Raw genomic sequence first — 15,924 nt, forward strand, 5'->3', positions numbered from 1 at the left:
ACTGCCTCCACACACAACTGTTAGATAAACTACTAAACTAAACTTGCTGCAGGGAATTCCACAGTCCCTCACTGGACCAAAAAGTCGTACTGCCTCTAACAAATGAACCATATCAATGACCAAATATGAGGCCCCCATATACAGTATACCTATGACAATTATTCTGTTGATACAGGCGTACTGATAGAAATAGTTTTGAATGTTCAATATCGCTCGCAGCCATTCCTCTCGACAATTACGCAACAACAACACCTCTCCTCATCGCTTCACAATAAAGTGTCTCCCCTTTACCTCCCAATGCCGCACATTTCACCCAGGTTATTACCAGGAAATGGGTGTAACTTAACATTGTGGGAGAGAGTAAGGCAGCGAGTGAGTGAGAGAGGGCTAAGGGTGGCGGGGGTTGAATGACGGTCAGTTGGAGCTCATAAGCCCCCCCAATTGAAACTGGTGAAACATAACAAAGGCTTCCTATATGGGTATACATAAAGTGTATATTATCAGATAAAATAAAAAAAAACGTTAATAAAAGTCTCCTGAATATTTTATTTTGGTCCAAATCAATGGCGCTTCATGGTGATTCCGCGATTTGGCAAGTAATCAACTCTTGCATGTATAATCCATGTGCAGGATGCATCCATTATGGGTGTACCTTCCATGAGCTTGGCGAAGGGTTCAGGGCAGGTGGACGGGATAGGCAGTGTCAGCTTGTTGACCGCCACGCCATAGGCCACGGCAAGGCCGTCTATCCCACGGTATGGCACTTCCCCTGTCAACAGCTCCCATAGCAACACACCATAACTGGAGAAGGAATGAGCGCGCGCGCACACACACACACACACACACACACACACACACACACACACACGTAATTATTAACTAATATCTACTTGCCAATATCATCAGTTAGAATATTAGATTACTTGGCAACAGTTAAAAGCACAGTTATCACCTGTTCAGTATATGATGTGACACAAACAAAGGGAGCACAGAGAAGCATCTTGTGTCTTAAAAGTGACATAAGTTCAGAAAAGGAAGAAAGGGAAGGATTTAGAAAATATACAGTATAAGAAACAAGACTAAGAACAGTGTGGCTCCCATGTGGATCACAGGCTCAGACGGATTTGTGGTTTTTTGGTTCTTGGACACCGCTAGTGCGACCAATTTGCCACTCATCGCTGCACAGCCCCAGGTCATATGAGGACACACGCGTACAGTTTGAGGTTGTTCTGTTGGACACACATGCAGAGCTTCTGTGCATGTATAGATACTTTATAGATAGTGATACTAGTACTGTAGTAACAAAAACAATGTTTAGCTAAAATCTGGCGCTACAACGATAATCTAGCCTACTGGTTCTGACGTGTCAACATCAGGTCTATGTGGACCATTGATATGCACGAGTTGCGTTGGCAGCTGGTGTAGCATGGAAAGAACGTGCGAATGGGGCAACCAATAGTATCTATTGTTGTCGTAGGAGCCGATTTTTGTTTATTTTCTCACCTCCGTTTTTCAGCAGCTTACAGCCTCAGTATTCTGGGAAAGAGCTCCATTGACTCAGGCTGGGCTGCCCAACAGACACTGGAATTGGGGACGCATTCTAGAGTGCACGCGCGTGCCGTGCACCGTGCCATACCTGCGAGTATGCCATGGTACTGCGTGCTACAAGCATGACACCACTGCCTACTACTAAAGTTTCCCGCGGATCGGTCCACCGGGTCCAGCGGTACTTGTAGCATGTCGTGCAAAACGGGCCCTTCCAGCAAACCTTGAAAGCCAATCTTAGTCAATCAAAATAGAATAAAAAAAACAATCTGACAGATACATCTTGATCACATGACTACAGAGATAATGTACGAATTTGAGTGAGGTTTGGACAAAATCGGTAGGAGTAATATAAACACACCCGTGTGAAATGAGGGCTGCTCTTGTCATCGTACATCAATTTATGTTAGCGGACATTTGACATTGCTACATAAGGTACATAAGGTGGTCCCTTATTGGCCAAGCGCTCCCACCAACATGTGATTAGTTAGCCGATTTGCTCGTTTAAGTAAGTTTTCCCTTCAATGTCAATGCCGTTTAATGTTTTGGTGTCATGGATGGGCACACAGACAGACGGACGGACGAACAGGGCCGAAAACCGTGTCTGCAATGCGTTCGGCCGAGCAGAGACAATAAGAATTAGGAGAGTGGAGAAAAAGAAAAGGAAGCACAGAACTGATGGAGGCTTGGTGAAATGACGGGCTTTGTATGCTGGTACCTCCACACGTCGCTACCCTTGGAGAACAGTGAGGACTTGATGACCTCAGGGGCCATCCAGGAGTAGGTACCCGCGGCAGACATCTTGGTGGTCTTGTGCCACTCCCTGGCCAGGCCAAAGTCTGTGATCTTCAATGTCTTCCTGCCGATGTCATCATTCTCAATCGTTTCAAGTAACAAAACTGGGGAGAGAAATAGGAAAGTGAGAGGAGAGAAACGGAGGAAATGGGGAATGGTGGGTTAACGAGGAGATGGTGGTAGATGGGAAGGATGGAGTGAAGCAGGGAAGAGACAATCAGGGGAGAGGTGAAGGCAGAAGAAATAGAGAGATAGTGGGATGAGGGGTTAAGAGACAAACAGGCAGGTGCGAGGGTCATTTATAACTGCAGAAACAGGAGGCTGACAGCTCTACAAAACCCCCTGAGGATGTAACACTCCTCCTTCATACCTCCCTGTAACACTATATCTACAGAGACACTACTAGAGGAAAGAAAAAGAAAAGAAAAAAGATTAAAACCGCTTCAGAAAGAAAATATTTCAGTCTATCCACCAAATAGTAGGTTTCACAAGTTAAGTGCATGCACTGTACTGCTTTGACAAGAGCTATGAGACTTAAAGCCTATTCAAACATGGGGACCTCATGTAATTTAGAAATGGCACCCTGATGTTTTCTTTGTGCAGCACATTCATACTACATAAGTGAAGTATTTTCATTTAATTTACGGACATTAGGCCATCTATTCATCCTCAATTGGAACCAAATTGGCTCTTATGGTTCCATTTGGTTCCATTCCATTAATATTTCACATGCATCATGGAACGTTAACAGAAAGATGAAGCAAAAGGTCAAATTAAACTATAAACAATTTCACAGTAAAAAACAATGTCATTATATTCAAAACAAATTTCACTAAACAATTCACATATTTAATTTGAGTGAGTGTTGAACATCTTGCCACACTTTGATTCATGAAATTATATATATGCCTATATGGTCCCAGAGAAAGTGTTAACGAGCTCCAATTGTGAATATTCATGCGAATAGCGTACCTATTCTACAAGCTGTGCAGAATGCCGGATAGTCTTTCTTTGCGTGTACTGTATACAGTAGATGACATGTTTTGTGTGGGCATGATTAACAAGCCAATTAAAAAACTGGAGGTGCTGGAGATTCAGAATGTCCGAGGAAGCACATCACATTCCTCGGATATGGGACTGGTAGATGGGTTGCATATTCACTGAATCCTGGACTAGTAGAACAATAAGACATATATTATTGTAATACTTTCATTTGTCACCATTACCCCAAGGAGGGCGAAATATGAAAGATTATAGGAAGTGGCTAATATTTTCCTGTTTGACAGGATTCAGTGAACCTCGTTGTAGCCTGTGGTATTAGATCAGACATTAAAAAGGGGAACTTTGCTGACATGTAAAAACCTGACATATTCTGTGTCAGCATACATGAAAAACACTGACTGAAACACCTCCTCACAATAGATGGAAAATAATTCAGGTTAAATATTGGAACAATTCCAGATTAAAGAAAGATTGTTCCGTCTTATATAATAAATAAAGTAAAAACTAAAGTCTAAATAACTAAACAGATGGAGGACCTACCTCCTTGACAGCCATTGACCCCTATAGGGGCTAATGGTTTCATTACCGTTCACAGCCATCGACCCCTTTTGGGGCTTTATTCGTTTTTTATTGAAATTAATCAACTCTTGGCGCAGCCTGTCATAACACCCTTGAAGTCTGCATCCAGCTAGAATACAACCTCAAATTCTACCGGCTGAAGCTAACTCCATAGATATAAAAAGGATGGCTGTCAAAGAGACTTGTTTTCATGGCACAAGTAAATAAATATATGCACATGTTTTTTTTATCATCTGAATAGATACTAGATCAGACATCTACAAGACAAAGTCATGGAGAATTCAAAATGTGTTACATATGGTTAAAATAGATGCATGCCTTGAAACTAAAGACATTTTCAGAGATGAAGCCAAGCATAAGCCATCTATGTTCAGTATTGCACTTTAGGCCACTTATGGGTTTACCAAGGTGTAACCTAATAGTTAATATGAAATAACTATTAATATTATATCACAAAATCATATTCTGTAACATATCAGAGGACGGCTTCCACCTAAATTCTCCCGAAGATATTCCAGTGGGTCTTAAGTGGACATACTGTACTGTACTGTACACAGTATATCTGGTGAGTGTCACCTGGGTTTGTTTTGCATGCCACATCAAATCACCGCATTTGCCTTAAAGTGGGAACTGTATTAAAAGTAGAGGTGTCAGATATTCCCATGGGAAAGGTCCTTGGCTTCACGCAGGCTCAGGAACGCCACAGGACTATGGCACGGAGCACTTGCTTTGTGCAGCGGCTTCAAAGCAGAAACAATGTGTGTGCTGATAGAGTTACACTTTGCGTGAGGACAACACACACGCAAACACATTGAGGTGTTCTTGGATCAAAACAAATTCAACCCAAACTCTAACCCATGAAATGTTTTATATCCTCTTAAAGAAAAACCATGTGTGTGTTACTCCTCTTGGTGGTTATGACCGATGAGATCTCCAGCTATCAAACTCCAGCGGGAGCCGATTGAAGTCTGTGCGTGCAGGTTTGCTCATGCGCGAGTGTTTCTGTGGTCTCAAAGGGCATATCACTGACCTTGGACTTACCGGAACGTGCCAACACACACATGCACTCAAATCAAATCAAGTCTCAAATCACATTCATACAGACGCTTATAGCCATAGCTGGGTTCAGCGCTGTGTGTGTTGTTGCTGGCTTACTGCAGATAAAGTACCACCTGACTAGACCTTTAAGAACCACACACACACACACACACACACACACACGGGAAAGGATGAGGAGTTGAGTGGGAGGACAGCCAGAGGAAGACTTTGGGGGGTATAAAGAGCTAGGGAGCTGGGGGGATGGGTTGAGAGACCTTGACTAGTTTGTACAGGAACCTGTACAAACTAGTTGTACTGACAGAACGAAGGCAGACATGGATTTATCTTTGGCGCTCTGTAATCGGTCCATCACATCACAGAAAGGGAAACTGCGAACACCCACAAAGCTGGGTTGAAAACGCAGAGGTGATGTACCACGGCCACAAAGCACAGGCGTAAACGGCACTTCCGCATACTCTGCGTCTATGACTTGGCCAACCTAATATATGCTATATCTATTATAAATATGTACAAAAAACAAACAAAACATTACTTTCTAATTTCAAAGAGCTCTTTGGGGGGGGGGGGGGGGGGGAGGGTTTCAGAGAAGTTTAATCTTTCAGAGTATACATATCTGGACATATTTCATACATTAACCAGTGACTCCTATATGGGCCTCAACTAACAGCCATTATTGGTGCCACTACTAGGCCTGGGGGCACTAAGGGGATCCTCTGCCCGAGATCCAACAATAGGCATTCCATTACAAAAAACAGGTTCCACTAGAGCAGTGATATACAGCTAGCTCCTGTTGTTGTGTCTTCTCTCTCTGATTCCATAGATTCCTCCAAGCAGGCTCTGTAGCTTTACAATGACCTGTTGTAGGATCGTTACACCACCTTGATGAATAGCTATTCTGGGATGACCCGTCTCATTTGACTAGCGTGACGGTATCAAAATGCCATATGGCATTTTCTTTATTTTCTTGCCCTGTGATACTTCAAAGAGAGCCTACTAGAATTTTACACAAAGGGTCTGTATCCTGTCTGCATGATTCAGTACCGACGTTATACTGTATCATCTTTAAAGCAGAGGTATAGTTTGGAGATTGCATTCCACGGGTGACCATCAGTGTGCCACAGCCCTACTCCACCACTGTTGCTGAGTAACGTGATTCAGGCATCTTGCCATGGTAATATTATGGTCTATGGTGGCTGGTGTTGCATAATCTCAGCCAACGGTTCACAATCCAAAAGAGGGGTTAGCATGGCACCCAAAGTAAAGCCTTGGCAGGCTTTTGAGTCTTCTCTAACAGGCCCAATCCGCAAGTCAAAATCAAAGCCTTTCTTCTGCTAAGTTACTCAGATAGAATAGGCTTGAGTATGATCCCAATCCATCTTGTTGATTGGTGAAAAGACAGTGATAAGGAATAGGAGATGGTCATGGCTCAAGGGCAGCCTCCACCCAGTCAGACATCTCTCTCCTCCTACTTCTGGAGAAGAGCTTCAGGCAGATCCCCAGTGTTGGGGGTGGAACCATCAGGAGATCAGACGCAGAGACCTCAAAGTAGTAGGTCCTAGTCATCCCCCATTCTAAGATTGAAACGTGAAAAGTGTGCAAACGCAAATGGCAATGCCTTGCCCACCTGGAACAAACATGCGTCCCAGGTGTGGCGGTAACAAACCCACATAGTTACATTTGAAAGTATTAGCCTGGTATATTATGAAAGATATGGAAGAAAGAACAAATACAAGAAGGCTGCTTCATTCTCTTGTTGCCTGCTAGAGAAAGCTTTGCTGCAACGCAAGTCATGGGGGGGGGGGGGGATTTCCCCCTTATACACTTAGGGGGGATACTACTTGTGAGCTTAAGTAAATGTCATTGTCTGTCCCAGATTACATTTTGATGCTTTGCTCCGTCTTTCTCTTTCTACTCCCAGTATCTTCCTGGTGACTCTCTCATCTGTCTCAATGCTATATTCTTGTACTCTCTCTTCTCCACTTAAGACTCTGCAAAAAGACAAATCACTTAAGATTTTTTAGCACAGCTGTGTGTGTGTGTGTGTGTGTGTGTGTGTGTGTGTGTGCGCGTGCGTGCAGCGAGTGACCAGAGACTGACAAACACATTGGGGAAGGTGGAAGAGAAATTGAGACGGAACAAAGAGAGACTAATATTAGAGTATGCAATCTGTGCATGCAAAGTTTGACGCAGAACGGTCCAACGTTGTCAGAGATTAGCTGAGCACAGACACACACAAGATGGACATGGAGCCACACTGACAGGGACGAAAACCAGCCGGGCCTGAGCTTATATCTCCCAGCCGGGCCTGAGCTTATTATTTTTTATTACGTTTTAAAGTGGCTAAAAACTAACTTGTAAAATGTATACTCTGTGTGGATACAAATACAACAGTATATAAATATGAATGCACAGTCACTCACTCTCCCGCGCAAGTGGGATTCCTGGACTAAGCATGAGAGAGACCAGTTTGAAAAATTCTCTTTCAAGTCCATCGTCCCTGGTTGGAAATGAGTGTGCCCCTGGGGTAAGGCTGGTCTGAGTGGTGGGAACAGGATCAGGGCAAATGTCCAGAAACACCCCCATCCATCAAGGACATATCTCTCTGGGCCACTCACCCTTTGTTCTCAGCCGCATTGAGTTCACCTCTGTGTCTCTAAACTCAACTTTATCTGTAACCAGGCTAATTAAAATGTTGTAACAAATATTAGTGGTGGATGTCTTGTACCTCCTGGTGTGCCACTCTCGACTGAAGGTGGATACCAAGGATGCTGATTGGTGGACTCGGGAGGCTGCCCTTCTCAGCCATTTGGCCATTTTCCTTTTCGTTCCTCTCGGCCAACAATAGGTGCAGTCAGGGAGAGGTCATAAAAAACACAGTGAAAGCATCTCACACTCCTCCTCTCTCCCCTCTGCCCATTCTCTCCATTCTCTCGTCAGAGAAAGACAGGCAGTAACTGTCTGTGAGTCACTAAGGGTGACTGAGGCGTAGACCCCCCCCCTCCTGTGATATTTATGCCCGTCCATAGCAAGTCGGGGTGGGAGGGTGGGGGGTGCAGAAATAGACAGAGGAAGAGGAACAGAAAGGGAAAGGAGGGTCAATGAAACAGAGAGATGTGGTCTAACAATAGCTTTGTACCGATACAGGGGAGAATGCAGCTACGCACGCTTCATGTCGGTTTCAACACAACTGCCAGGCATTCTAGAGCCGAGGGTACACATACCTGGCATTCCTTCTATCGTTTGATCCATCATAACCTGAAACTAAACATTAATGTGGGCCACTCGTGCTGGCACGGGGACAAGTTTCAGTGTGGTTTTGCTTGTCCTTATCTGGAACTGTGTCAACAAACTCTTGCCACGCCTTCCCAAAAGGCCAAAAGATGGAATGAATTATTGGGAGCGGGAAAGGGGGGGGGTAAGGATGAATGGATGGAGTGAATGAGTGAAGAAATGAGGGACGGAAACGGAGAGGGAAAAGTGAGTTAAGTAATCAAGAGGTGTGTCAGCAGAAACCACATATGGAAAGAGAGTCGAAGTGAAGAAAGAAAAGGAAGAAAGAAAGATCCTTCTGAGGAGCAGCCCGGGGGGGGGACAATGGAGGGAAGGTGAGGAAGGAGTGAAATAATGAAGGAAGCAGGGAATCCCCCTTGGTTTGTGGCAATAAAAGAGTAGCGCAGCCCTCCAGCAGATTAAATATGAACGGGACAAAACAAAACGAGGGCTTTGAGACCCTCCGAGTCCTGGCCATTCTTCTGGCCACAGTAGCCTAGCAACCGCTGCTTGACCAGTCCATTGTGCAAACGTATGTTAAGCTTTTATCCCTCATTAGCAACATTCCTCCCTGTGGGCCAGGATTTTACAGATTAGGGGGAAAGCACAAAAGACATTGGACAAATCTCGCTGACTTCCAACATATTACTTTACTAGCTAATCATTGATCAAATAGCTGCATGTTTGTCTGTGTGGAGCTTGTGTACACGGCAAAATTGATAAACGTCAGACCAAATGGCTGAGTGAAGGTTGGAGGATGTTAGGTGTCTGCCTGAGCCATGAGTGTTGAGTGTCCTGATTTGCCCTTGGAAGGTAAAGTGTAGTACTGTAAGCAGGGGATAGGCTGCATTCAGATGACATTATATGTATATACATACACTGGAAGAAAGTTTAGAGAAATTCTTAGGGGGTGTTTTTATGTCCTGGATACAGATAATGACAATGTGCACTGGTAGAGACTTCTGTAAGTGGCAATGGTTTTGCAGGGAAAACTAAATTTCACACTGCAGGGTGTGGTGTGTTCTTGCGTTTGATTGAGAAGGGGGAGTCTCTGTGAACGCATTGCTTTAGCCCAAAGTAAACACTTCATTCATTGTTTAGATAAGGCTCTATATAGTGAATACAGATGTTCAGACTGATGGCCATGAGACAATCATACATCGACCGTCTACAACTATGTATTGCTCTGTTGCAATCAACTACTGATTCACCTTGAAATGTGTCGCAGCGTTGCATGCTTGTTAAGGATCAATTAAATTGTTGGCTAGCAGTTCAAGCCTCCAATGTAATCACAATAGAGAGCAAATGCCATAAGAGAACACCACAAATGTTTCCATCTTAACAGATCCATCTTGACAGACAAGTTTTCATATATTTCTTGTATGGCTGCAGTGAGGATTCGGAAGTTAATTCTATTGCTGAGAAGACGCTCAATCACGAATCATCTTACCTCCCCCATACATTTTAAATTCCCCCTTCTCCAGTCTCCTATCAAAGTCTATATCATCTGGTCACAATGAAGTGGCAGGACAAACACATTGACTCTGTGTGTCTTAGCAGACAACTGATTTGCTAAATTGCTTGAACAGCCTTAAGCCTTTGTGCTTTCCAAATACAAACAGATTTCAATGTTCAGAATTCAATGAGCAACACTGATCTACAATGAATGAATGAATGAAGTATAAATTAGGGTTTAACAGCAGTTAAATCCTATCTCTTCACATGGCCAATAATTAGTGGTCAAAATGGCAAATGTTTATATACCACCTTTATCCAAATCCCTTTATAAAATGCATCCATCCAAACACCGGGCGGTGGTGAAGGAAACCATGCAAAACCAATCAACCTGCACAGCAGGAGCAGAAAGGAGTTCAGTGTCTTGCTCAAGGTCACTGTGGGGCTAATATTATTTCCCTAGGATGAGCCACGAGAGGCACTGCCGAGCGAGCTCAGGTGAGGAGGTCGCCATGCCGTGCCGGCTCTCACCATTCAGCTATGCTATGGGAGTTCCAGGTGGTCCCCAGATAAATGACCAAATGGACCCCCATAATTTTACACTCTCAAGAGTTAAATTATATTGTTAAAGATCTGCATTACTTATTTACAAGAAGTATACAATTAGAGAATGTAGAAGTCAACAGGTCAACGTTTGACTGTTATCTCTCCTACGGTACCAACCAACATCAATACAGCATGGAATTGTGGACAAACGCTTAACCAACGACAACAAAATATAATAATATATATTTATATACAATATAATATATATATTATATTATATACATATAATAAAGTTTTGTGTCTGAGAATCTGTCTAAATTTCATCAAATGGTGGTCCGTGCTCCGTGGTTTAAATGCCAAATAGATAATGGACCTTGACATGAAAAAGGTTGAAAACCACTGTGATATAACATGTTCAGTTATATGAAGTACTTTACAGCATGTTCAGTTATATCGTGATGGTATTGGAAATATTTCAATTTTAAACCAAAGGCAACTTTGGCAGATTATGTCTAATTGCCTATGCTAATTTTCTGGTCCAATAAGTATAATTTTGTTGTGTTATTTGATGATAATCTTGTTGTACCTCTTACAAGGCACATGTAGGCACATACCAAAATGTGCATTTTTGTGTACACATCATCTCTTTAACGTTATACTGTTATATTATAGGCTACGTGATAATGATAATAAGCCCTCAGATTGTTTGAGATATGTTCTGGGGACTCCCATTAAAATGTCTCAATCTGATAATCAGTGCAGGGCTGAAGCATGTGTATGCATTGCACACATTCTCTCACTTAAGCTTGATGTATACTTAATTTTGCGTTGGTGTTGCACACCACAAATACCCAAATAGCTCACAAGCTATTGCACTGTGACACCTTGTGAGCTTGTAGATCTGCTACTAAGTACGAATGAACACTTACAACCACAGATAAACAGACAGCATAGCATCAGATCCACTTTCCAAGTGGCCCCAGGCTGATACGATAGATCAGTGGCTACAGAGGAAGAGATACTGTGGTAAGACTCATGTTTCACACACACACACACACACACACACACACACACACACACACACGCACACACACACACACACAGAGTAGTGGTAGAGTAAAAGAGTAGGTACATGACTCGCACTCAGTTCTTCAAGGTACGTTCATCCATAATTCAGACTAGTAAATTACTAAAGCCTGCTAGGCAGACCTGGCTTCACTGTTACAAACAACTACAAATATGTATGACTGTTCACCTGGCCAAGTTGATTTAAAAGGTTCAACAGATTTCAAGGAATTGGGAAAAGACCAATGGAGTACACTATAGAAGTCTGCATTTCTTCAAACTAAGGCAGCAGGACCCCATAATATGAATCTCATTGCACAATAGATTCATGTCACTCCCCAGACAACCACTCAAGAGAATCATCTCTAATCTTTCTGTAAGTAGGCCTACACTCAACTCTTATCCGGTTTATACCATTCTAGCCTATGACCTACTCTGTCCACTCTTGTCAGCATTTGGTTGGTCAAAGCACATGGCCTGATAATGTGGTCTGAATATGTTTGTGTGTGTGTGTGTGTGTGTGTGTGTGTGTGTGTGTGTGTGTTAAATCAGAGCCTTTGTTTGAACAACATTGCAGGGGGGTTGAGAGGGGGCTGGGAAAGAAGGTAGGGTGTGTGTGTCTGTGTTACAAGAGGGGGGCAGGCGGTGGGACTCAGCTGAGCAAACTCTGACCTTATTTCACATCCTCTCAAGGATCTCCCCCTCCACTTCATACTCGCAGACCTTTCTCACACACTCTTAAACTCCATCTTGCTTATACATCCCTGTTCCCTCTCCAAACTCGCAAGTTGTGGCAAGACTAGCTTTGTCAGTTTGCAGCTTAAGAAAACTATGAACTCAGCATGTGAGCCGAGGACTTTGTTGTGCGCATTGTGAATTTTCTGCACCACTGCTCAGTATCTAATGATAATGATAAGTCTGTACTCTACTTTTTGCCTATACCCCTTGCCTAAATAAACTCCTCACTAAAAGTTTGGAAACTTAACTTCGGTTGATTATTTCTCCCCTTCCGTTATACCAATTGGTATTGTATCATATATATTTTTCATTGTTGATTAGTTACCTTTACAACTAGGTATAACTTGTAAGGAATGAGCAACACAGTTAAATGTGTGGGTACTAGCGACCCCCAACAATTTGCCAAACTCTCCCAATATGCTTCTGTTGGTAATCACTCTCGTTTTGAGTGACCAGCCAGTGTCAGCACAGAACTGCTGGAAGTTGTCTAACAGTCACAGGTGTGTGTAACTGGCACCTGATCATGGGTCCTGCAACTTTTACATCCGCCTGCGGTACCGTTGCACTGTAAATCTATGGAAGAAAAACAAGAATGCCTATGCAAGGGTGAGGATCTGGTCTTCTTGGGGTGTTGTCTTCCTTTTGACCAGACACCAAATAATGCTGCCACTCTGCCTAACGGGACACCAGCTTCCACTTGCCCGTGCAGGCGCGCACGGGCCTCATCCTGAAGGGACAAACGTTCAATAGGGACACTTTAACAAAAAAAGTGTTGCTGCTTGGAGCAAACACAAACTCAACAAAGTTGCAGGACCCATGTTCAGGTGCCAGTCGCACATCTGTGCGACTGGCACAGTTGTGTGGGGGGGAGATGCCCACACGTTTAACTGTGTTACTCATTCCACAATCCTTAATTGCAAGTTATACCTACCTTGTTGTAAAGGTGACTAATCATTAAAAATATAAAATACAATACCAATTGTTTCCAAACATTTTGTGAGGAGTTTATAAACGGAACATCCCAATTATGATGGCTGTTGAAGACAACACATGTGTCTCTGGCTGGGTGAGAAAACCTAGGAGCAACAGGTAGATAATAATATTGTTTTGCCATTTGCTCTCATTTTACATGTCACGCCAGCATTACTTTCTGAGTGAGTGATAAATACATTTTATTTGTAGAAATCTTGGAAAAAACTATCCCAAGATGTCTCACTCAATAAATCACTCTCCCACACACAGGACACCTTACTGTTGCTAGACTTGAGGTCGCGGTGAATAATCGGAACCACGGCCTCTTCGTGTAGGTAGTGCATCCCTCTGGCGATCTGAACGGCCCAGTTGACCAGGATGTGTGGCGGGATCCTCCTGCCGGTCAACGCCCGGTTTAGGGTGCCGCCGCGGGCGTACTCCATGACCAGGCACAGATTGGGCTCCTCCAAACACACTCCTTCCAACTTGATAATATTGGGGTGTTGCAGCATTGAGAAAAGTTTTGCTTCTTGTTTAACACTGTCAGCGGTGGCTGTTATGTCCTCGTCCGGGTCTTGTCGTGCCGCTTTCACGGCCACCTCTTGCTCTTTCCACGTCCCCCGGTAGACTTTACCAAATCCACCAACACCTATTATCTCCTCTAGAACAAGTTCTGCGAAAACGATTTGCGCCGGCGAAATCGGGACGCGCTCCCCGTCCCCCACCGAGCCCCCCGTGGCGGGGAGCCGGTAGATAGCGGGCTGGTATGTCACGTAGTTGGAGGGGAAAATCCCGACCCGGTGATTTATTTTACCGGTCCACCAACCTTCGTCCCCGGATATGGCAGCGTCCTTGGACAGAACCTCCACCACGTCTCCTCGCCGCAGGCTCAGCTCGTCCTCCCCGCTGGCCTCGTAGTCGTAGGCGGCGGTCCAGAGGGAGCGAGTCGAACACAGCGGGGCAGAGTGCGCCCATGCCCGGGCTATGGGGGAGTCTGTCCAGGCGAGCTCCCCCGTCCCTGCCCCGCCGTCCGGCCGCCCTTCACCGTTTGGGAAAGGGGCCTGACTCGCCTGAGAGACATCCATTTCTCGGTGGCTGTAGTCGCACCATAGGGTGCTCAGCTCCAGTGCCTAAGTTACAACTCAAAATGGTGAAAAATACCAAACTGTACTGTTCATTTTTTTGGTCACATCTGTGAAGCTATAGGGCACAACAGGGTGCAATTCCCCTGTGTGGCCCAGGCCGAGGTCAAACCGTGGTCCAAAGTCCTGAGAGGCAGAGTGCGAGTCTGAAAACTGTGGATCCACGTCGCCACTGTGGGTCAACCACTAGCTGTTGGCCAAAGTTAGCCCATACATGTCAGCCAATGTCATTGCCATCGCGCGCGCCAGCGACTCGAGAAACATCAGTGAAAACACAACAATTACAAAAAAATAGAATGTATGTATCAGATATAGATTATATGAAACTTGGTATAGTTTAACAGCGAAAGCTAACGTTTGAAGCTAGCGTTAGCTCTCCGCCGACGGACGGGGCTACAGAGTTTTCGCAGGTGCCGCAAGAAGAGAGGTGCACCTGCACCGTCCATTCAGACCGAATGAAGCGGGGCTCCAGCCGGGCGAAACTCTCCGAAACCACACCGACCAAACTAAACGAATGGCCGTCTTTCTAGGAGTGTATTTTCACAGCTCGCTTGGTGGACCTTCCTTTCCGTTTTGACCGCATTCCGCACTTTGCAGCGAGCTGGTGAGCTAGCCTCCTAGCTTCGGTCAGCCTGGTAGAAGTAGTATGGCACTGGAAAAGTTGGTCCACCAACTTCTTCTTCGATTGGTGCATTCAAGAGCTTACTACTTCTCTCTCCAGAGTGGGAACGGACGACGGTCGAGTGTTTATAGACCCATTCAACATCTTGGGTTGAAGAAAATAAAAAATAAACAAAAATAGATCTAAATGAGCGATACCAAGATAGTCCCGTCAACTTTAATCACCAAACAACCCCCTCTCTCTCTCTCTCTCTCTCTCTCTCTCTCACTCACAACGCCATCGTCACCACACACACACTTGTCGGAGCGTGCCAGAGAAGCGGAGCCTGGGAACTCAGCCTGGTCCTGTGACATGGGGTGTTTTCTTGCCTCTAATTGGCATGTGTCTATTGAAATATACCTTGAACTGCACTTTTTAACTTGAAGAGAGGTCAAGAAAATGGTACTATCTGTTAGTATCTGTTATTGTATATGATTATTACCGGTATTATTATTATCATCATTATTATTATTTGCACAAAAATAAATTTCAACCACTGTTTACACCTGTAAACATGTTATTATGTGACAATAAATAATCACTGGTTAAAATACCTATAGCCATCATATCAGTGCCGGTTCTAGGCCTTTTGAGGCCCTAGGCAACATATTATACAGAGCCCCCCCCCCCCCCCTCCTGCTTTGCCACGCCGGATAAAATTTGTAAATTTGCCATGAAAATGCTTCAATCTGGTGCACTTTGAGATCAAAATTAAGAAGCTAGGTGGGGGCCTCATGTGGCCAGTAGTAGTGGTCCTACCCCCCCCCCCCATGAGACTTACAAATCCCAAATGTTTGTAAACAAATCCCAAATGTTTATAAACAAATCCCAAAATGTTTATAAACAAATCCCAAATGTTTATAAACAAATCCCAAATGTTTATAAACAAATCCCAAAATGTTTATAAACAAATCCCAAAACCCATGAGACTTGGTCCTACCCCCCCGACCATGAGACTTACTGCAGGTCAACTGGTAGTGGTCCTACCCCCCCCATGAGACTTACAAATCCCAAATGTTTATAAACAAATCCCAAATGTTTGTAAACAAATCCCAAAATGTTTATAAACAAATCACAAATGTTTATAAACAAATC

The 15,924-nt window shown here is 44.1% G+C and overlaps 1 protein-coding gene across 3 annotated transcripts in view; it reads right to left on the minus strand.

The window, feature by feature from the left end:
• map3k21 (mitogen-activated protein kinase kinase kinase 21) overlaps positions 1 to 15,028 on the minus strand; it is a 32,873-nt gene extending 17,845 nt beyond the window's left edge. For all 3 annotated transcript variants that reach the window (XM_080782839.1, XM_080782840.1, XM_080782838.1), the window contains exons 1-3: positions 13,307 to 15,028; positions 2,264 to 2,444; positions 653 to 801 (exon numbers count right to left, since the gene is read on the minus strand). In XM_080782839.1, the coding sequence (XP_080638965.1) occupies positions 653 to 801; positions 2,264 to 2,444; positions 13,307 to 14,111 (1,135 nt within the window). In that variant the 5' untranslated portion in view covers positions 14,112 to 15,028. The remainder of the gene's footprint in view (positions 1 to 652; positions 802 to 2,263; positions 2,445 to 13,306) is intronic.
• Between the last annotated feature and the right edge of the window lie 896 nt (positions 15,029 to 15,924).

Source organism: Protomyctophum bolini, assembly GCF_963924005.1.
Source record: "Protomyctophum bolini genome assembly, chromosome: 14".
Lineage (NCBI taxonomy): Eukaryota > Metazoa > Chordata > Actinopteri > Myctophiformes > Myctophidae > Protomyctophum > Protomyctophum bolini.